The sequence below is a fragment of the Oryctolagus cuniculus genome, chromosome 15, assembly GCF_964237555.1.
Source record: "Oryctolagus cuniculus chromosome 15, mOryCun1.1, whole genome shotgun sequence".
Taxonomy (NCBI): Eukaryota; Metazoa; Chordata; class Mammalia; order Lagomorpha; family Leporidae; genus Oryctolagus; species Oryctolagus cuniculus.
Genome location: NC_091446.1, coordinates 26,138,518 through 26,160,792, shown reverse-complemented (window position 1 = coordinate 26,160,792; position 22,275 = coordinate 26,138,518). Strand labels below are relative to the sequence as shown.

General features: G+C 47.7%; 1 protein-coding gene across 4 annotated transcripts in view; it reads right to left on the bottom strand.

Moving 5' to 3' along the window:
- Positions 1-19,484, bottom strand: part of STN1 (STN1 subunit of CST complex) — a 47,623-nt gene extending 28,139 nt beyond the window's left edge. Inside the window, exons 1-4 of one of the 4 annotated variants that reach the window (XM_008270474.4) lie at positions 19,365-19,484; positions 18,590-18,780; positions 10,482-10,577; positions 2,243-2,311 (exon numbers count right to left, since the gene is read on the bottom strand). In XM_008270474.4, the coding sequence (XP_008268696.2) occupies positions 2,243-2,311; positions 10,482-10,577; positions 18,590-18,740 (316 nt within the window). In that variant the 5' untranslated portion in view covers positions 18,741-18,780; positions 19,365-19,484. Of the gene's footprint in view, positions 1-2,242; positions 2,312-10,481; positions 10,578-18,589; positions 18,781-19,062 lie in introns of all 4 variants that reach the window. The other 3 variants (XM_008270473.4, XM_070057275.1, XM_008270475.4) reach the window with 3 other exon arrangements.
- Positions 19,485-22,275: the final 2,791 nt, after the last annotated feature.

Below are 22,275 nucleotides of genomic sequence, written 5' to 3'. Positions count from 1 at the left end.
CAGCGCCGGCCACGGTGAATTTTTTATAAATACTTATTTTTATTCACTTATTTATAAGATTTATTTGAAAGGCAGAGTTACAGAGAAAGAAGAGAAAGAGGGAGAAGCAGAGAGATAAAGAGATCTTCCATCTGCTAGTTCACTCCCCAAATGGCTGCAACAGCAAATGCTGGGCTAGACCAAAGCCAGGAGCTTCTTCTAGGTCTCCCATGCGGGTTCAGGGGCCCAAGCACTTAGGCCATCTTTCACTGCTTTCCCAGGCCAGGGAGCTGGATTGGAAATGGAGCACCTGGGACTTGAACTTGCATTCAGATGTGATGCCGGTGCTATAGGCAGTGGCTTAACTGCTACACCACAGCAATTGGCTCCTAAGATTGATTTATTTATTTGAAAGGCAGAATTAGAGGGAGAGAGAGAGGAAAAGACAGGGAGAGATCTTCCATCAGCTGGCTCACTCCCCAAATAGTTGGAATGGCTAGGGCTGAGGCAGGCCAGAGCCAGGAGCCTGGAACTCCACCTGGGTCTCCCATGTGGGTACAGGGGTCCAAGCACTTGGGCCATCTTCCACTGCTTTCCCGCACACATTGGCAGGGAGCTGGATTGGAAGTGAAGCAGCAGGAATTTGAACCAGCGTCTATATCAGAGGTCAGTACTGCTTAACCTACTGTACCATAACGCCGGCCCCAATGGGAATGTTTTTGTCTGGTGTACAGCTGGCATGTTGGGGGCCAGTGTTGTGGCATAGCAAGTAAAGCCACTGCCTGAAACATCAGCATCCCATATGCACAGTAGTTTGTGTCCTCGTTGCTCCACTTCCAATCCAGCTCCCTCCTAATGGCCCCAGAAAAGCAGTAGAAGATGGCCCAAGTGCTTCGGCCCCCGCCACCCATGTGGGAGACCTGGATGAAGATACTGGCTCCTGGCTTGGGTCTGGCATAGTCCTGGCTTGTTGTTGCAGACATTTTGGGAGTGAACCAGCAAATGGCAGATCTCTCTCTCTCTCTCTCTCTCTCTCTGTAACTCTACCTCCCTCCTGCCCCCCAAAACAACAACACCACTTGCATGTTGGAAACTTAGTCCCCAATGCAGTGGTGTTAAGAGATAGGGCCCAAAGGGAGGTGGTTAGGTCATGAAGGCTGTGCCTTTCTGAATGGGTTACCACCACTATAAAATAGCTTGAGGAATGGGCCTCATCTCTTCCACCAGGTGAGGAACAGCATGGACATGCAGCGTTCAAGGCACCATCCTGAAAGTGGAGAGCAGTCCTCACCAGACACCAAACCTGCCAGTGCCCGGATCTGGGACTTCCCGGAATCCAGAAGTAGAGGAGAAATAAATTTCTGTTCCTTATCAGTTATCCAGTCTCATGTACTTGTGTAGCAGCACAGCACAAACACACACCCCAGACAGGTATGAACACCAAGATCACTGATTGTCTTTGTAGGTTTACTCTTGCCTGGGAGATACCCACTTAAAAACCTGTTGTCTCCCTGGAATTTATCTACAAAGCTTCCTAAGCAACTCAGAGCCAACGATTTAGATGTTCCAAAATTAGGAACGGGAAATACTGATGACATGAAACTAATGGCCAAATTCTAAATGAATTTAATTTTAAAAAGCACCCAAAGATAACTAAGATACATTCAAGTAACACCAAATGTCGTTACAGTTATAGTCAACATGCTGGATATACAACTTTAAGTTTCTTTTTCAGTTTATATTACTTAATGGCTGACTTCCAAGGGAATCCTACCCTACCTTCTTTTCATTCTCAGGTTTGCTGATATTTGCTTGAACATATTATAGAATTTAGAAAAGCTAGATTATAGTGGCCTAGAAGTCACTGACAGCCATGTGGGAGGAGCAGTCTTCAGAAATCTCCTTTGAAAAAAAAATAAAAATAAAATAAAAAACAAAAATCTCCTTTGGTCAAGGATTCAGAGCTGACTGGTAATTAGGCTAAACCATTGTGACTTCGGTAATCACTGTCATGGTAAAAAAGAACTGCAGGAACTCCCAGGAACCCTCCCCCACTCCCATGGGCCTAGAAGGAAACACACACTAAAGAGATGGCAGAAGGAAAAGCACTGGCTCCCCCGCAGCATCAGCTGTCAGGAAAGCCACCAATGTAATTTACCAGTGGATAAACAGGAAAATTGAGCCCTCCAGCCAATCGGATGAGCATTCTTGAGGAAAACCCACTGCTTGGCTGGGAAGTGAAGAACATGACAAACACGGTTACCTGATGAGGACTCGGTGTTACTCGACTTTTTCCAGCACATGCAGTTGATAACACCAGTGCTGTCGTCCACTGCAAGAGAAGTATGGAGGGGAGAACGCAGGTTTGAGCATGGATTGTAAACTTGTCTTCACTGCATCAGCCACACCGAAAGATGAATTTTTCCATAGCTTGGAAGGGAAATCCCATTAGCAAACGCCCTTCCACCTTTAGAACAGTCTCAGCACACACCAGCATGAACTGCTTGCTTACACAGGCCAGTGTGACTGCATAGCCCCAGAGGGGTGCATTCACCACCCACTTAGCCTGCCTCAAGGACTAATGACTCTCGTGTACAGCTGTCTGCTGAAGATGGTGTCTTCCAGAAGGTAAACATGAAAATCTCAATGAATGCTCACATACAAAATCAGCCTTTCTCCCCACCCTGAAACAGAATCTCACAGTCTGAGGTTGGAGGCACAAGCGCTTTAGGGCACTGCCTTCTGTCAGCATTTCTCTTACAAAGCATTCCAAGTCCTTTGGCTTGGGCTTCTCTTTGTGGAAGGGCTCCTGCCCAGCCCTTAGCACTGCAGGGGATGTAAGGAAAGCCAAGCATAACATATAAGGACACAGATTTCTTTTCATAATAGAAAATAATTATATCCTGGCCATAGAAAAAATACTGGTCTGGCTTGTTTTAATACTAGTGGCAAAAAAAAAAAAAAAAAATCAAGTAATTCCCATGACACTTGGACTTGTACTGGTGGACTTGTACCTGTAGATTTATCTGGGATGCATACTATGGGATGGTAGGCATTCTCTTTGCCTAAATTATTTTAAAAGTTTTTTTTTTCTATAAAGGATTTATTTATTTATTTATTTATTTGAAAGTCTGTTACAGCAAGGAAGGGAGAGACAGAAAGAAAGAGGAGAGAGATCTTCCATCCACTGGTTCACTCCCCAAATGGCCGCAATGACCAGGGCTGGGGCAGGCCAAAGTCAAGAGCCAAGAGTTTCATCTGAGCCTCACAGGTGGGTGCAGGAGCCCAAGCACTTGGACCATCTTCCACTGTTTTCCCAGGTACATTAGCAGGGAGCAAGATTGGAAGTAGAGCAGCTGGGAATTGAACCAGTGTCCATACAGGATGCCGGCACTACAGGCAATGGCTTACCCTGCTATGCCACAGCACCAGCCTCTTAAAAGCTTTTTAAAAATGTATTTATGTGAGGGGCCGGCTAAGCTTCTGCCACGGTGCCAACATCCCATATAGACACTGGTTTGAGTCCCAGCTGCTCCACTTCCAATCCAGCTCTCTGCTTATGGCCTGGGAAAGCAGTGGAAGATGGTCCAACTGTTTGGGCCCCTGCACCCACGTGGGAGACCCAGAAGAAGCTCCTGGCTTCAGATTGGCCCTCCTCTGGCCATTGCGGCCATTTGGGGAGTGGACCAGTGAATGCAAGATCTCTCTCAAATAAATAAATCTTTCTCTTCTCTCAAATAAATAAATCTTTAAAAAAATTATTTATTTAAAAGGCATAGAGAATCTCACTCACACACACATATATGTATCCACACACACAAGTGGGTTAGGGGAGAGAAACAGAGAACTCTCATCCAGTGGTTCACCCCCTAATGCCCACAAGACTCAAGGCTGGGCCATGGCTAGAGCCAGGAGCCAGAAACACAATACAAGTCTCCCACATGGGTGGCAGGGATCCGATCAGTTGAGCATTATTACTATCTCCTTAGGGCCTTGTATTGGCAGGAAGTTGGAGAAAGGAGCCAACCAGGAATCAAACCCAGGTACTTTAGCTACTGAGATAAATGCCTGCCCTTCCTTCACCTAATTTCTGACAATCTCAGAACAAAGATTGATAAGCAGAGGGTCAAAGGCCTCATCATTAAAACAAAACAGAACAGAACACATCAACTAGACTGCTGTAATAGCACACAAAATACAGAATAAATATAAGGTAAATCTGTATTGAAACAATGAACCCAAGAACACTTTTTATATTAAAATAAATTCTAGATGGGTTTCATTTTATTTAAAATAGGTAAATTTAAGATGATAAGAACAGATATGGGTGAATACTTTAACCTTGGGCTAACAGGTGGTAGGGAAAGATTTCTTTAAGCAGAACCTAAAAATCAGAACTATCATTTAGGGAAAAAAAACAATCCAGGGGCCAGTGCTGTGGCACAGTGGGTAAAGCCACAATCTATAATGTAGGCATCCCATAAGGGCATAGGTTCAAGTCCCAGCTGCTCCACTTCTGATCCAGCTCCCTGTTAATGTGCCTGGGAAAGCAGTGGAACACAGCCCAAGGGCTTGGACCCCTGCACCCATGTGGGAGACCTGGAAGAATTTCCTGGCTCCTGACTTCAGATCTGCCCAGTGCCAGCCATAGCAGCCATTTGGGGAGTGGATAGAAAACACCTTTTTCTCTGCCTCTGCATCTCTGTAACTTTGCCTTTCAAATAAATAAATTAATTTTAAAAAAAGAAATCCATTATGTTTCACTACCAGAAAACTGATACCAGATACATATAATAAGGGTTAGCACCTTAATATATAAAAAGCTTATATAAATTAATAGGAAAAAGACTAAGAGCACAAAAAGGAAAAGTGGCAAAGAAAAAGAATATGTAATTTATGTGAGATACAAAAATGGCCAATAAATATATTTCCCAATATGTTCCATTCACTAGTTCCAATGAATAAAAGAAGCAAATATAAAAACTTATCAACTATTAGAGATTGACAAATATTAAAAATACTAGGGCAGGTGTAGTGGTACAGCAGGTTGGGCTGCCACTGGAGATGCCCACATCCTTATCGGAGTGCAAGTTCAAGTCCTAGCTCCTCCAATTCCAATCCAGCTTCCTGCTAATGCAATCTGGAAAGCAACAGATGATGGTTTAAGGCTTAGGGCCTTCTAACCAGATTATATCCTGGCCATAGATGGAATTCGGAGCTCCTGGATTCATTTGGGGAATGAACCAGCAGATGGAAGATCTCAACCTCAATCTCTCTCTGCTTTTCAAATAAACAAAAATAAATATTAAAAAAAAGAAGCCTACCTTTCGTATTAAAAAAAATACTGACATTATCATATGCTATCAGTGGGGCTATAAAGTAATACCAAATTTCTAAAGGGCAAGTTTAGAAATGTGCATCAAATTTTCAGAGGTAAATATGTATTGACTCAGCAATTATATCCAGTAATTTATCTGAAAGCAAAATTGAGCAAGTACAGGGCCGGCGCTGTGGTACAGCAGGTTAAGTCACGGCCTGCAGTGCTGGCATCCCACATGGGCACCTGTGGGAGTCCTAGTTGCTCCACTTCTGATCCAGCTCCCTGCTAAAGCACTCAGGAAAGCAACGGAAGAAAGTCCAAGCACTTGAGCCCCCGCACCCACTTGGGAGACCCGGAAAAAGCTTCTGGCTCCTAGCTTCAGTCTGTCACAGCCCCAGCTGTTACAGCCATCTGAGGGCTGAACCAGTGGATGGAAGATCTCTTCCTCTACCTCTTCTCTCTCTGTAACTCTGCCTTTCAAATAAAATAAGAATTTTTTAAAATATTAAAAAGATTACTGCAATGAACAGCCTTATACAAGCTGCATATATCTACAGCTACAGTTGTGGCATAGTGGGTAAAACTGCTGCCTATGATGCCAGCAGAGACAGAGAGCAAGAGAGATCTTCCATCCACTGGATCACTACCCATATGGCCACAATGACTAGCATTGGGCCAGGCTAAAACCAAGAGCCAAGAGCTTTGTCCATGTCTCTCACGTGGGTAGCAGGGGCCCAGATACTTGGGCCATCTTCCGGGCCATCTTCCACTGCTTTTCCCAGGTCATTAGCAGGGAACTGGATCAGAAGTAGAGCAGCCAAGACATAAACTGATGCCTATATGGGACGCCAACAGAGCAGGCAGCGGCTTTACCCACTACACCACAATGCTGGTCCCATATTACTTATAATATTGAAAAGTGGAAATGACCTACATGTTTATAAATATGGAATCTGCAGCTATAGTTATGGCATAGTGGGTAAAGCTGCTGCCTGTGATGCCAGCATCCTATATGGGCACCGGATGGTGTTCTGGGTGCTCCATTTCTGATCCAGTTCCCTGCTAATGTGCCTGGGAAAACAGTGGAAGATGGCTCAAGTGCTTGGGCCCCTGTACCCAAGTGGGAGGCCTGGAAGAAGGTTCTGGACATGGAAGGGCCCAGCTCTACTCATTGTAGTCATCTGGGGAATGAACCAGCGGATGGAAGCTCTCTCTGTCTCTGTCTCTCTCTCTCTGCAACTCTGCCTTTCAAATAAATAAAATAAAAAATTCTTAAAAAAGAAGTATGACATCTCTAGGTATTCCACTGCTCTGACCAGCTGACAAGCTTTAGTCAACACACTTAGCCCCTGAACATCAGCCTCCCATGATCCTAGGCCTGAACTCAAGTTGCTGCCAGGTGCTCTGTGCACTCCAGGCAAGGCAACCCTGGCTTCCCTCCCCTCACAGACTTGCAGTCCAGCTGCTGGAATGCCCTGGAAGAGGAACGTCCTCCCTGAGCTGCCTGCCTTCTCTTTCAGCCGTGAGACAAGTCAGTATGGGCAGGAAGCACCCCCAGCACAGGCCTGAAGTGAACAAGGGGGAGCAGGACCCAGGAGAGCCGGGAGTGGCTGCCTGGCAGGTGGCCCAGGAGCCACACTGGGCCTAAGGACAGCAGGGAGGAAGGTAGCTCTCTGTGAGAACAGGTCACACAGGAATTAAAGTGGCAAAAGCATTTCTCCTCTCAATTACTTCAACATTCACATGTTTTTCAGTTCCCATGCCTTCATGACAGCCACTCGGCAGGAAATTCTTCTTGGGGAAGAGTCAAACATATGGCCTCAATCTTTTTTTTTTTTTTTTTTAAGATTTATTTATTTATTTGAAAGGCAGAGAGAAGAGAGGATATATATATATATATAGAGAGAGAGAGACTGAGAAAGGAGGAGGGAGGGAAGGGGAAAGGGAGGGAGGGAGGGGGAGAGAGAGAGAGAGAGAGGGAGGGAGAGGGAGAGAGAGAGAGGCATCTCTATGTTCCATCCATTGGTTCACTACCTAAATGGCTACAATGGGCTGGCAAAGCCCCGGCCAAAGCCAAGAGCCTGGAGCCTCATCTAGGTCTCCCATGTGGGTGTAGAGGCCCAAGCACTTGGGCCATCCTCTGCTGCTTTCCCAGGCACATTAACAGAGAGCTGGATCAGAAGTGGAACAGCTAGGACTCGAATCAGTGTCCATATGGGATGCTGGCACTGCAGGCAAAGGCTTAACCTACTATGCCACAGTGCTGCCCCCTGGCCTCAATCTTTTTAGAATGGGAGAAGGGAATCAGGGAAACCCCCTCAGGTCACAGGGCTAGTATCTGGTCTGGGTCCAGGGTCAGGACTAAAGTCCTCAAATAGCCTCATTTATTTGATCTGAAAAACTGTGAACTAAAAACCAGATGTAACTGACTCAGGGATTGGGCTAAAGGACTGGCTAAGGAAGGAGATGAGGAAAAGGTAGGTACACGAAAAATCCAATTCAGCTATACAAGGGGCAGGTATTGTGATGCAGTGGGTTAAGCCTCTTGGGATGTCCACATCCCATATCGGAGTAGCAATTCAAGTTCTGGCTGCTATCCTTCGGACCCAGAATTCCTGCTAACACATTTTGGAAAGAGTGGATAATGGCTTGAGTGACTGCGCCCCTACTGCCCACGTGGAAGACTCGACTTGAGTTCGGTCTCCTGACTTTGGCCTGGTCCAGCTCCGTTTGTTGCAGGTCCTTAGGTAGGAAACCAACAGAGGGAAGATCGATCGATCTCTCTCTCTCTCTCTCTGCCTTTCAAATAAATAAATAATCTTTTAAAAACAAACCAAAAAAACAAAAAAAACAAAAAAATAAAACTGAGTTACGTGAATCTACAGAGCACACTGCAGCCAGTGAATAGGAAAAAGGACCCACAATCCTTCATCAGTGGAAACTTGTGCAAGTTACAGGAACAGTTTTCTCATCTACAAGGCGGAAAGAGAATCTGTTTTTGCCATTTCAAAAGATTAGGGGAGAATAACGTGCAATGATGGTGTAAAAGTGCTCTGAATGCTGCAAGACACTATTATTTCATCACTGGTACTTGCAGAGGAAGTAACTTAGTGTCCTACAGACAGTGTACTTGTCCACAGCTGGGTATACTGTAGAAACTTAGTAAATGTTTGCTGAATTGTCTAGAGAAAAATAGGACCATGGCTTTGATGAAATACAGCAGAGAAGAGATTCAGTCTGAGAGGCATGACAAGATCATTTATTTTGAAGTTTTAAGAGGCAGGCATTGTAGCGCAGTGGCTAAGCCACTATTTGAGATGCCTGCATCCCACACTAGAATGCCGGTTTGATTCCAGGCTACTGTGCTTCCGACCGAGCCTTCTGCAAATGCATCCTGGGAGGCAGCAAGTGAGGATTCAAGTGCTTTAGCCCCTGTTACCCATATAGGGAACCCAGGTGGGGTTCCAACTCCTAGCTTTGGCCTGGCCCAGTGCAGGCACTGGGGAGTGAACCAGTAGGTGGGAGATATCTCTCTCTGTTGTTCTGCTTTTCAAGTAGATGAAAATACATAAACATTAAAAAAAGAAAAGAAAAAGTTCTTGTAAAAACTATGCTGGGAAAAGCAGAAGGCATGAGAGAGCTTATCTCTAACCAGAAGACAATCACCTTCAGGAAAATGAATACATGTTGAGAAAATACAATTCTTGTATCTGTAAGCTAAAAATCCTGCACAGACTGTCAACAAAATGTTCTTGGTCACAAAGTTCAACTGCCTTCTATCTTTCATCAAGTAGAACAGAGTATAAATCCAAGGCAAACCACAAGAAGTGACAATGTCAAATATAGCCAAAAATATCTAGCTCAGCCTCTTAACCTCAGAAAGTCTTGGAGTTGCACAAGGTTGTGTATTAACATGCTTATATCAAACTCCATGAAGAAAATCAAGACCCGTTACACTAAAATCATGCTTTGGCAGGGCCAGTGCTGTGGCACAGTAGCACAGCAGTTTAAAGACCCTGCAGCACTGGAATTCCATATGGGTACTGGTTCAAGTCCTGGCTGCTCCTCTTCCAATCCAGCTCTCTGCTATGGCCTGGGAAAGCAGTAGAAGATAGCTCAAGTACTTGGGCCCCTGCACCCAGGTGGGAGACCCAGAAGAAGCTCCTGGCTCCTGGCTCCTGGCTTTGGATCAGCTCAGCTCTGGACGTTGCAGTCATTTGGGGAGTAAACTAGCAGAATGAAGACCTCTCTCTGGCTCTACCTCTCTCTGTAACTTTGTCTTTCAAATAAAATAAAATAATTCTTCAAAAAAAGTAAGTAAAATCACGCTTTGGCAATTCCCTGGTAGGAAAAACACAAAAACTCTTCATTTGGTTTCTTTCTTTTTTTTTCTTTTTTTTTTTTTTTTTTGACAGGCAGAGTGGACAGTGAGAGAGAGAGAGACAGAGAGAGAGAAAGGTCTTCCTTTTTGCCGTTGGTTCACCCTCCAATGGCCACCGCGGCCGGCGCGCTGCGGCCGGCACAACACGCTGATCCGATGGCAGGAGCCAGGAGCCAGGTGCTTTTCCTGGTCTCCCATGGGGTGCAGGGCCCAAGCATTTGGGCCATCCTCCACTGCACTCCCTGGCCACAGCAGAGAGCTGGCCTGGAAGAGGGGCAACCGGGACAGAATCCGGCACCCCAACCAGGACTAGAACCCGGTGTGCCGGCGCCACAAGGCGGAGGATTAGCCTAGTGAGCTGTGGCGCTGGCTAACTCCTCAATCTTTAAAGCCATTTTTCATAGGTTCCTGTCTTCTTAAAGAGTCTACTTCAACATTAATCTGGTTTCATTTGAAAGGTATCACTACAAACATATCACTACCCTGTGTTATTCTTAGCTATGCCCTCAGGTATCAGGTGCCTGCCCTGCTAGCTGGTGACCCTAGACTGCTGGATTTTCTCTCTTCCACCTCCTACTCCCCACATCTATCCCTTTAAGGAACTCATCAGTATCATTCCCACCTGGGGCCCCACTCTACACCCAGGCCTGTCTGGGATTAGGCATGGCTCCCCGGGGAGCAAAGTGCATGAGCTTTGTGCAGATCCCAACTGCTCCAAAAGCCTGAGGCTGCTTACAATCCAACCTTCAGCTAAGTGGAGGGCTTCAACATAAACTCACGTTCAGACACAACTCTTCTTACCTCCATAACTGTAGAAAGTATCTTTTTCTCTCACTCCAATGACAGTTCCCAAGATATCTACTTGTTTTATTGGATGCCCATTGTAAAAAAATATACCTAAAATTAAAAACAAAATGATAAAGTCATTCATTGAATGTACAGTCACATTTTCTGCTTCATTAAATGTTAACTGTCCGGGGGGACGTGGAGGTCAATAATCAGTGGTGTCCTTTTTGCTTAGATTCCGGCCCCACAAAATCCAGATGTCTTTTTGTCAAGGGTCATAATTAGAAAGCTTGGCTATAGCTTCTAGGAAGCCAACTGGCACCCCACAGTTTGAGTCCCGGCTCCCCCGCTTCTGATCCAGCTCCCTCATAATGCATCTGGAAGGCGTAAAAGATGGTCCAGGCACTTGGGCCCCTACTACCCATGTGGGAGACCCCAATGGAGTTCCCAGCTCCTGGCTTCAGCCTGAGTCAGTCCTGGCTGTTGCGGCCAGCCGGAGAGTTCACTCATAGCAGCTAGGAGATCTCTTTGTCTCTTCCTCTCTCTCTTTCTGCCTTTCAAAGACATAAATAAATAAATCTTTTAAATAAAGAAATAAACTTGTTCTAATGCAGGAAAGAGAACCAATATTGACTGCCTTCTAGAGTTGGTGAAGCTGATTTCCACCTGTGAAAATGAAGTGTACCTCCATGTAGAAGGCTCACAGGGGTGTGAAAACTGTCATCAAGTGATGGGACCAAAAACAGCACTGTGTTTTGAGCAACCGGAAAAGGAAATAGAGGAAACTACAGAAAGACTTCTTTTGCTTCTAAACTAGTGCTTTTCCAAGCAGTCATAATTTCTATGAAGTAGTAAGAGCACTTTAAAAAAAAAAAAAAAAGTAGGTCATACTTAGATTACAAAATACCCTGAGGCCAAGAGATTTTTTTCTATAAAGACTCACTTTTTTATTTATTTGAAAGACAGAGTTATAGAGAGAGGTAGTGACAGAGAGAGAGGTCTTCCATCCGATGGTTCACCCCCCAGATGGCCACAATGGATGGAGTTGTGCCAATCCGAAGCCAGGAGCCAGGAGCTTCTTCTGGGTCTCCCACGTGGATGCAGGGGCCCAAGTACTTGGGCCATCTTCTACTGCTATCCCAGGCCATAGCAGAGAGTTGGATTGGAAGAGGAGCAGCTGGGACTAGAACCGGCACCCATATGGGATGCCAGCACTTTAGGCCAGGGCTTTAACCTGCTGCGCCACAGTGCCAGCCACGGCCAACAGATTAACAACTCAACAACTCTTTGGGGCTGGCACTGTAGCTTAGCAGTTAAAGCCAATGCCTGCAGTGCCAGCATCCCATATGGGCGCTGGTTCGAGAACTGACTGCTCCACTTCTGATCCAGCTCTCTGCTATGGCCTGGGAAAGCAGTAGAAGATGGTCCAAGTGCTTGGGACCCTGCACCCTTGGGAGACCCGGAAGAAGCTCCTGGCTCCCTGGCTTCAGATAGACCCAGCTCCGGCTGTTGCCACCAACTGGGGAGTGAACCAGCAGATAGAAGACCTCTTTCTCTCTGCCTCTGCCTCTCTGTAACACTGCCTTTCAAATAAATAAATCTTTAAAAAAATAAAAAAGAAAACTTCTCTTTTTAAAATTCTATGAGGGAGGGCCGGCACCACGGCTCAATAGGCTAATCCTCCGCCTGTGGTGCCGGCACACTGGGTTCTAGTCCCAGTCAGGGCGCCGGATTCTGTCCTGGTCGCTCCTCTTCCTGTCCAGCTCTCTGCTGTGGCCCAGGAGTGCAGTGGAGGATGGCCCAAGTGCTTGGGCCCTGCACCCCATGGGTGACCAGGAGAAGCACCTGGCTCCTGCCTTCGGAGTGGCCTCAGCACACTGCTGCAGTGGCCATTGGGGGGTGAACCAACCAAAAAAAGGAAGACCTTTCTCCCTGTCTCTCTCACTGTCCACTCTGCCTATCAAAAAACAACAAAAAAACAAACAAACAAAAAAACAAAACAAAACAAAAAACAAAAAAATTCTATGAGGGTGCATAAACAGTTCATGGAAAGGGTTAGCAGGTAAAGCAGCCACCTGCTGGACCCTCTCCCTTGGGAGAGGCATGCATCTGAAGGAGACTTGGTAGTTTGGAGACCATCTCCAGAGTCACCGTGAGGGCCCCAAGCTGAACACACCAGTGCCTCATGAGGGAAAGGGTTTGGATCAGTGTCACCCCTAAAGGAGAGCTACTCTCATCCAGGCACACATGGATTGACAGGGGAGGGGGGACAAAGTGGCTCCACAGAAAACCCATGGAATGTTAAGACCCTTAAGATGGGGAACAGAGCTGGACAAAAGGTGTTCTAGCTGGGTTGAGGTCAGGAAAAGGCAGTGAGAAGACTGGAGTGATGGCACAAGCCAACCACATCTCCAAGTCACCTGTCCTCCGATGTTACAAACTCATTGGAAATCCAAATTTTTAAAATGTATCTGAAAAACCTAATAAAAATACTTACTCGAAAAAAAAAAGCAAGCCCCTCAAGCTTTCATCATGCGGACAACGGCCTGTCTTCAAGGACAGACATGGTTACTTCAATATGCAACAAAATCCTTTTAAGCCCAAGTGACGAAAAAAAAAAAAACCTTAAAGGCAGCACAGAACAATGGAGAACTGCAGAAGAAAATAACAGATGGTTTGAATAAAAACCTCAGAGCAAACTGGCGGAGGAGGAAATATACTGCTTAGAAATATGGAAGAAACTTCTCCGTGTACATGGGAACACGAACTCTGTGTATCAAATGCACACCCCTACAAGAAAATGGCTAAAGACATGGAAAAATAAGCAAACAGAACACATTATCCTATCAGTCCAAGACTCTGTAACAGAAGAGTGCGCAAGACAGTTGGATGGCAGCTCTGTCACTGTGAAAGTTTGATAAGATAAGAAAATGATCACAACAGGCCAATACTGGCTGACATCAAGTTCATGCTCTGGTCTTTCCAAGGGGCCCTTGGGCTCTTGTTTCTCCACAGGCAGCCCTCAGCACCCAAAAGCGCTAGTGGGCAGCCTGGATCACCAGGTCCCCAGGAAGAGGAGGATCAAGGATCAACAGCCTCAGGCAGTTTCAATTCAGATTTCAAGCAGCTGACCCCAAACATCCACAACCACAGCAAGGCATTTGCCTATTTCCTCTTTTTAAAAGTACTCCGGAGGGCCCGTGCTGTGGTGTAGAAGGTCAAGCCTCTGCCAGCAGGGTCAGCATCAACATGGGTGCTGGCTGAGTCCCAGCTACTCCACTTCCGATCAAGCTCCCTGCTAATGCACCTGGGAAAACAGTGGAAGGAGGCCCAAGTGCTTGGGTCCTTGCACCTACATGGGAGACCCGGAAGAAGCTCCTGGCTCTGAAAGTACTTTGGACTGATCCCTTTTTAATTGAACTGTTATTTAACCTTTGCAATAATTGCTTCTCCTGAAGTTTGCTAGCATTAAAATGCTTAAGATAGTATTTTTCAAAAAAAAATATATAATTCTTGTGCATATAGTCCTCACTCAGTAATTCAAGAGGATTGTTTCCAGGATCTCCTGCCCACACCAAAACCCATTTATGTTCAAGTCCCTTATATAAAATGGCATAGTGTTTGCCTATAATATACACAATTCTCCCATTTACTTTAAACCATCTCTAGATCACTTATAATATATAACACAATATAAATGCTACTTAGCTGGTAAAAGAACAATGACAAGGGAAAGATTCTGTACATGGTCAGCACAGACTTGTTGGCTGAATCTGCAGATGCAGAACTCATGCACATGGAGGGCCAACTGGTCATCACTCTGTTCCACTGCGCCAGCTACCATCAGTGTAAGTACTGGATGTTGATTTAAATCACAGACTCAGCTTTATTTAACTCACCATTAATGTTTGATATGACAGAGATATTTAAAACTATAAGGCTGTTTCTGTATGTTATGGGGATGTTATTCTTATAAACTGATTTTTTAAAATGAAAACAAAACAGAAAACTAAATCTAAACACCACCACTATTTGTGGGCCGGCGTTGTGGCATAATGGGTAAAGCTGCTGCGTGCAATGACTGCATACCATATGGATGCAGGTTACAGTCTTGGCTCCTCTACTTCCAATCCAGCTCCCTGCTTATGGCCTAGGAAAAACAGCAAGTGCCTGGGCTACTGCCACCCACATGGGAGACCCAGAAGAAGCTCCTGACTTCTGGCTTCTGTCTGGCCCAGTCCTGGTCACTGCTACCAGTGAACCAGCAGATAGAAGATTTCTCTCTTTCTCTCAGTCTCATCCTCTCTCTCTGTGACTTTCAAACAAATAAATAAATCTTTTTTAAAAAACCACTGGCCGGCGCCACAGCTCACTAGGCTAATCCTCCACCTGCGGCGCCGGCACCACAGGTTCTAGTGCCGGTTGGGATGCCGGTTCTGTCCTGGTTGACCCTCTTCCAGTCCAGCTCTCTGCTGTGGCCTGGGAAGGCAGTGGAAGATGGCCCAAGTCTTTGGGGCCTGCACCCCCATGGGAGACTAAGAGGAAGCACCCAGCTCCTGGCTTCGGATCAGCACAGCGTGCCAGCTGTAGCGGCCATTTGGGGAGTGATTCAACGGAAGGAAGACTTTTCTCTCAGTCTCTCTTACTGTCTAACTCTGTCAAAAAATAAAACAAAAAAACCACCACTATTTCTATCAAACTCTACAATATTTTTATTAGTTTAATCCCAAATTCAAAGAGTTAGGGGAGCTGAATTCTGTCACTAACTATGCAGTTAGGTCAAACCTCACAGGTTAAGAGCATGGTCTCCCACAAAACTGCCCCCACTTCAGTCACCAGACCTCAAGCCCCTTGCACTTCTGACTAAATTTGGGGGCTCCTACAACACCTTCAGGTTTGATAATATTCTAGACCCACTCACAGAAATCAGGAAGGTGCTACACATTTATGGTTTCATAATAAAAGGTATGAATCAGGACCAGCTAAATGGGCAGCACAGGGCAAGGTACGGAGGGTCCAAATACAAAGCTTCTGCGTATTCCAGATGTATCACCAGTGTCTGATGACCAACCAGGGGAGCTCCTCCAGGCCTCGGCATCCAGAGTTCTATAGGGGTTTCCTAATGTGGGCATGACAAACTGAACCTGCTCAATCTGCTGTCCTACCAAGGGAATGGGCTGAAAGGACCCGGCTCATTCTGAAACTATCCAGGGGCCCAGCAAAAGGCACCTCATTAGCATAAACTCAGGTTCGGTTCAAGGGGCCGCCTGGACACTCCAAGGACCAAAGACAAAGGGCAGCTAAAGTCATCATGACACATCTGTTTCAAGTTTTGTCAGTTTTTGGTTAATTTTTTTTTTTACCTTTTGTTATTTTGAATAACATATTCTTTGCTGTTTAAACAATTTTAAATGTTATGTGGTCAACAGTTTTCTCTTTATGCTACACCAAACCCAACAACAACAAACTATAAACCCAGACTAGTAGCATTTCCACTCCTCAGATCCCTCACACAGTCAAGAAGTTCATGCTATAAAATTATGGCTGATGTCTGATCTAATCATGAGGTTGTATTTTTAAAGACACATCTGAAACATTCTTACCCGCGACGAAGCAAAGATCACCAGCGCCAGCTTCCACTGGTTTGTTTTTAATACATCATAAAGCCCTTTGCCCTCAGGAAGCATTAAGCCCCTGTCATGTCCCTAATGTTTGCTTGCACACCCACAGCTTTTTAACCAAGGCTGGCATTTGGTGTGAATTAATGTCTTCCTGAGATGAGCTGTGATGAATACCAGATTGTTCTGGAAAACAGAAATGATGATGTTGGCTGCTTTCCAAGGGCAAAAACAACAACAACAACAAAAAAAAACCCAGACCATTTTCAACAATAATTAGGAAATAAAGGTATGGTGAAAATCTCTACAGAAGGCTTTAGTGTAAGGTCAGCCAAGTCCATCTGTACACACAACTGGAAACACAAAGGCTCATCTCATGAAAACTGGGCACGCTGGAGGTTCTCGGCGGCTTCTGACTCACGGCTGCTCTCCAGAGAGCCCTGGCCTGCAAAGCTTCACTCAATAAGGCCGAGTTTAACAAACTTCTCAGACAGCACAGCCAACCCTGAAGACTCACAACTACGCCCATTATTCAAATGTACCCCCCAAACTATGTTACAGTTTCAGGCATTAGGAGCCTGTCTTTAGTAACCACCACTGTAACACAAGTTTTTTGGCTTCTGGTTTTTGTTTTAAACTTTACATTTATGTTTCATGGCTTCAGTTACTTTTTTTTTTTTTTTTTTGAAGATTTTATTTTACTTGAAAGTCAGAGTTACACAGAGAGAGAAGGAGAAGCAAAGAGAGAGAGAGAGAGGTCTTCCATTTGCTGGTTCACTCCTCAGTTGGCCACAATGGCCCGAGCTGTGCCAATCCAAAGCCAGGAGCCAGGAGCTTCTTCCAGGTCTCCCATGTGGGTGCAGGGGCCCAAGCACTTGGGACATCTTCCACTGCTTTCCCAGGCCATTGCAGAGAGCTGGATCAGAAGTGGAGCAGCTGGGACTTGAACCAGCGCCCATATGGGATGCTGGCACTGCAGGCGGCGCCTTTCCCACTACACCACAGCGCCAGCCCCATCTTCTATTACTTTTCTTTTGAGAAGAAAGGGGGTGCTTTCATCCACTGGTTCCTTCCCTATATGCCCTCACAGGGTGAAGCAGAGGGCTGGGAACTTAATCCACAACTCCTGCATGGGTGGCAGGGACCCCAATTACTTGAGCCATCACTGGTGACTCCCAGAGTCTGCACAGCAAGAAGCTGGAGTCTGAAGCTGAAGCTCTGTAAAGAACCCAAGTGTTGGGGCCAGCACTGTGGCGTAGCGAGTAAAGTCACCGCCTGCAGTCCGGCATCCCATACGAACGCTGGTTTGGTCCCGGCTGCTCCTCTTCCTATCTCGTTCTCTGCTATGGTCTGGGAAAGCGACAGAAGATGGCACCAGCATGGGACACCCAGAAGAAGCTCCTGGCGCCTGGCTTCAGATAGGCACAGCTCCAGCCAACTGGGGCGTGAACCAGCAAATGGAAGACCTCTCTCTCTCTTTCTGCCTCTCCCCTCTCTGTGTAACTCGGACTTTCAAGGAAGGAAGGAAGGAAGAAAGGGAAGAAGGGAGGGAAAGAAAGAAACCCAAGTGTTGGGATACAAGAAATGGTGTCGCCAATCCTAAAGGCCCACTCTATATCAGGCACTAGAATTACAATGGACTGCAATTGGCCAGCGCCACGGCTCAATAGGCTAATCCTCCGTCTTGCGGCACCAGCACACCAGGTTCTAGTCCCGGTCGGGGCACCGGATTCTGTCCCGGTTGCCCCTCTTCCAGGCCAGCTCTCTGCTATGGCCCGGGAGTGCAGTGGAGGATGGCCCAAGTGCTTGGGCCCTGCACCCTATGGGAGACCAGGAGAAGCACCTGGCTCCTGCCTTCGGATCAGCGTGGTGTGCCGGCCACGGTGTGCCGGCCACGGTGGCCATTGGAGGGTGAACTAATGGCAAAAGGAAGACCTTTCTCTCTCTGTCTCTCTCTCTGTCCACTCTGCCTGTCAAAACAAAAAACAAACAAACAAAAATGGACTGCAATTACAAAAGTAAACAAGACACAAGACATGGTATCCTTCCCTGCAGTGACCTTACCTTGTTCTGATTCTAACTCAGAACAAAAACAACCCAGCTAGAAAATCGGGCAGGGTTAATCCCCATCTTTGCAAAGAAACCTAAGCTTTACAGAAGGTGAGTCACATGCCAGGTCAGGTCAGGGCCACTGTGAGTTAAGGGGCCAGGCCTACAATCAACGCCTGGCATAGGCCCAGAGAAAAACTGAGCAGTTTTAAATCCGAAAGACCCTGAATACATAGGAAAATATTCCTCCGTACAAAGACCCCAAGCATCTATTCTTTTTTTTTTTAATGGCAGAGAGATGATCTCATTCGAGGGTCCAGGCTAGATTATATCCAAAGCCTGTGTCAGGGAAGGCTCTCCTGAAAGGCCCTCGACTCCAGCTGCCCGCAGCGTTGGGGCAGAAAGAGGTCTTGCGTCTGCAGCCCAAGACATTCCTCAGGCTGACCAGCCACATACCTGGCACTTGGCGGGACTCCTTCATAGCCAGGATATCCCTGACGTAGAGCTTTGCAAAGGCCAGAAACACAGGATCCAAACCCCACAGGAGGGCAGGGGTCTCCTCTTCACACGGGCTGGATTCAGACTGCATCGGGCTGGGCTGAGGCATCCAGCTTCCCCAAAAGGCTCTACGGCCGTGGGCCTAGGACCTAGGCGACACAGAAAGCAAGGCGTCTAACGTGGGCGAAACTAACAGGGCCAACAGGGCCGGAAGCTGTTCACAGGCCAGCATCCCGACTCGGGGGTGGGGGTAGGGAAAAGGATGGGGGTGGGCTCAACTCTGGGTTCCCAGATCTGTCAGGCTGCATGCCAAGGGGCATGGAAAAGGCGTTCCTCGTGGGTGGACCCCCGGGCTCCTTCAGGGCTCTCCCACTTCAAACCGGCTAAACCCCATGATTCCTCATAGGGGAGAATCGTCCATACAAACGTACCCTGAACCCACTTTAATGGGAGGGGTCCAGGGAGGAATGGAAACCCGCCTAGCCACTGTCTTGGGGAACAGTAGGTGGATCAGGTCGTCTCCCTGCCCTTGCACCATCCGCTTTTGGAGATGAGGGGAGAAAAAAAAAAAAAAGGAAACAAAAAGCGGGCCCGCGGTAGCACTTCCTAACGCCTCCGCGCCGCCGCCCGCAGCAGCCTGGGACGCCGGGGCCCCGCCCTTCCGGCGCGCGAGCAGATGGCCGAGGTCGAACCTAGGGTTCCGGCCCCACACCGCCCTCTCCGCGGGACCAACCTGCTCTCCCGGCCCGCCAACTTCCTTCCTGCAGCCGGGGCCTTGCGACGGCCCCGCCCACTGCGCCGCGGCCCCGCCCACTGCGCCGCGGCCCCGCCTTGCGCTCTGCTCCGGGTGGCGGCGGCGGGGCTGCGCGGTGGAGGATTGACTCGGGCCGCCTGAGGCCCCGCCCCCGGCCTGGCCTGAGCCCACTCTCGGGTCCGAAGTCTCCGGGGCCCCAAAGCCACCCCCGAAATTCCGGCAGGCCCAGCTCCTCCCTGCCATTGTCCCTTTTACCCCGCCCCCGCGCTAGTGGCGGGATTCTGAACCCGGATCTCCCAGAGGGTGGGACAAGATCTGTTTGTTTTACTTCCTCACATATTAAAAGAACAACAAAACGCAGCGCCCAAAGCAGGATTGCGTTGTGCTGTAGGTTAACTGTTTGCTTACTGTTGTCAGAGGATCCGCTGACACAGTGGAGATAGTATCGGTATCTAAATTTGAGCCCTCCAATGAAGCTGAGGTCATGCTCTGCCCCAAACAAGCCTGTGCGAGATCATCCTAATACAGTTTGTCTCATTCCTTACTCGGTCCGCCGTCTGGACTGCTGCACCCATGAAGAACTTTGAAAAGCAAGGCATGGCCGCCCTCATGGTGCCTGGCCCCTAGCAGTCCGAATTTAAGCCGAGAAAAGATAAACTTTGCTCCACACCCGCGCGTACATGGTGACATTATTGGGGATGGCAAGAGTTCTTCCTGGGGCCGGCTAAAGCAGCCGCCTGCAGTGCCGGCATCCTATATGGGTGCCACAGATTCAAGTCCCAGCTGCTCCATTTCCGATCTAGCTCTCTGCCACGGCCTGGGAAAGCAGTAGAAGATGGCCCAAGTCCTTGGGCCCCAGCACCCACGTGGAAGATCTGGAAGAAGCTTCAGGCTCCTGGCTTTGGATCGCCCAGCTCTGGCCGTTGTGGTCATTTGGGAAGTGAACCAGTAGATGGGAGACATCGCCCTCTCTGCCTCTGCTTCTGTAACAATGCCTTTCAAATAAAAAAATATTTTTTAAAAGAAGAATTCTTCCTAATTCACATGCAATTGTTTGCTAGGAAGCTGGAAATTAGCCTATGTTTGTGTGAGAGAGACCTGAAGAAAAGAGCATCTGCAGGGGCCGGCGCTGTGGCATAGCAGGTAAAGCCACCACCTGCAGTGCCAGGATCTCATATGGGCTCCTGGCTGTTCCACTTCCGATCCAGCTCGCTGCTATAGCCTGAGAAAGCAGTGGAAGATGCTAGCACTGTAGGTGACAGCTTTACCAGCTAAGTCACAGCACCATCCCCAAGACCCTGACAACTTTAAAAGTGGTCTCAAACAGTGGCAGGAGTCTGGTCACCCTGAGGAGGCCAGTGGTCACCAGAGCTCATTGCTAAACTATTTATCAGAGAAGGAACTTTAAGTAGCTAGAATGGAAACTATGTGTCATTAGAACCAGGGTATTTAATTACCTCCCTGAACAACCTAAGAAGCTAAAAAACCAGAGTCCTAGGTAATGGACAGTCCCAATTCCACTGTATTGGGCCCGTGGAGGGTAAGAGTTTGTCAGAAGACCTCTCTCTGACCAGAGGCAGGCTCTCTTCAAGGACACAGCCCAGCAGGACAGGTGTTTCTGGCACACCTGTCAGGTGGGGGAGAGACAGGTTGGGTGACGTTTTCCTGACTGCCTACATCTGCTTCAGGGTGGAACCCAAGAAGAAAGTCCCCACTGGGCGTGCTCAGAGCCTGAGCTGTCTTCAGGAAAGACTCTCAGGGCTTCCAGGGGTACCAGGCTGGAGAGCAGAGCCTGGGGACTCCAGCTTCCTGCAGCCGAGGTGGAGGAGGGGCCGTCTCCCAGGTGATGTCAGCAGGGCACAAGCCTCTGATGTCATCTTTCATAGAAAAGGGAGGACTCCCAGGAGTCTACGGGGGATTCTTTTGATCTGAAACTCAAACCTGAAGGCGTCATTTACAGCTGAAACCCGAGGTGAGGTGTGAACAGAACTTCAGACAGCAGAAGCATTTAGGGGAGTTTAGAGGCTCCTCTTCCTCTCAGCCTCCTTCCCCGCCAGGCTCCTGCCTGGGTGCAAGGCTAGGCCCTTCTGAAGCCTGCAGCCCCACGGCCAGGCTCTTCAGCTTGGGATTCCACCGCGCTGCCCAGCAGATATCTCAAAACTCAGCACTTAATGCGAGCGACACTTGCTACGGCTTCTCCATGTGAAGCAACTTGGTCTCTCAGGCCTTTCGGACAGAGTAGATGATCTTTTCCAGAAAGTTAAGATTTTAGCAAGTTTCCCTGGAAAGCGAGGAAATTGAACGGGTATCTCATAAAGGTCACTACTGGAACGTCGCTATGGAAGTCATTACCACTGTCAGTTGTCCAAGTCAGAGAAGTCGAGGGTTTCAAGGGCACCTCCCTCTCTCTCACCCCGAGACACACTCAGTAGTGAATACCTGGCAGTTTGCTTCCTAAATATGTTTTCTTAATTTAGTCCCTTCTCCCTGTTCCTGAGCCACTCCAATTGCCTGGATCACTGACACTGCCTTCTAACCAGTTCCTCTGCTTCCAGCCTGTCCTCCCTCCAACTTACTGTCTACACTGCTGTCAGGATGACCCTTGTGAAATGCAAATTAGGGGCTGGTGTTTGGCCTGGAGGTTAATATGTCTAGGTCAGAGTACTGGGGTTAGAGTGCTCTGTCAGTGCCCAGTTCCAGCTTCCTGCTAGGGCAGACCCCAGGAGGCAGTAGGTGATGGCCCAAATAGATGCTTCCTGGCCATCTATGGGAGAGACCTGGATTGTGTTCCTGACTCCTAACTTCTGCCCAGGTTATGGGCATTTTTATGGGCATCTGGGGAGTGAACTAGCAGATGAGATACCTCTCTGTCTCTACATCTGGAATAGAT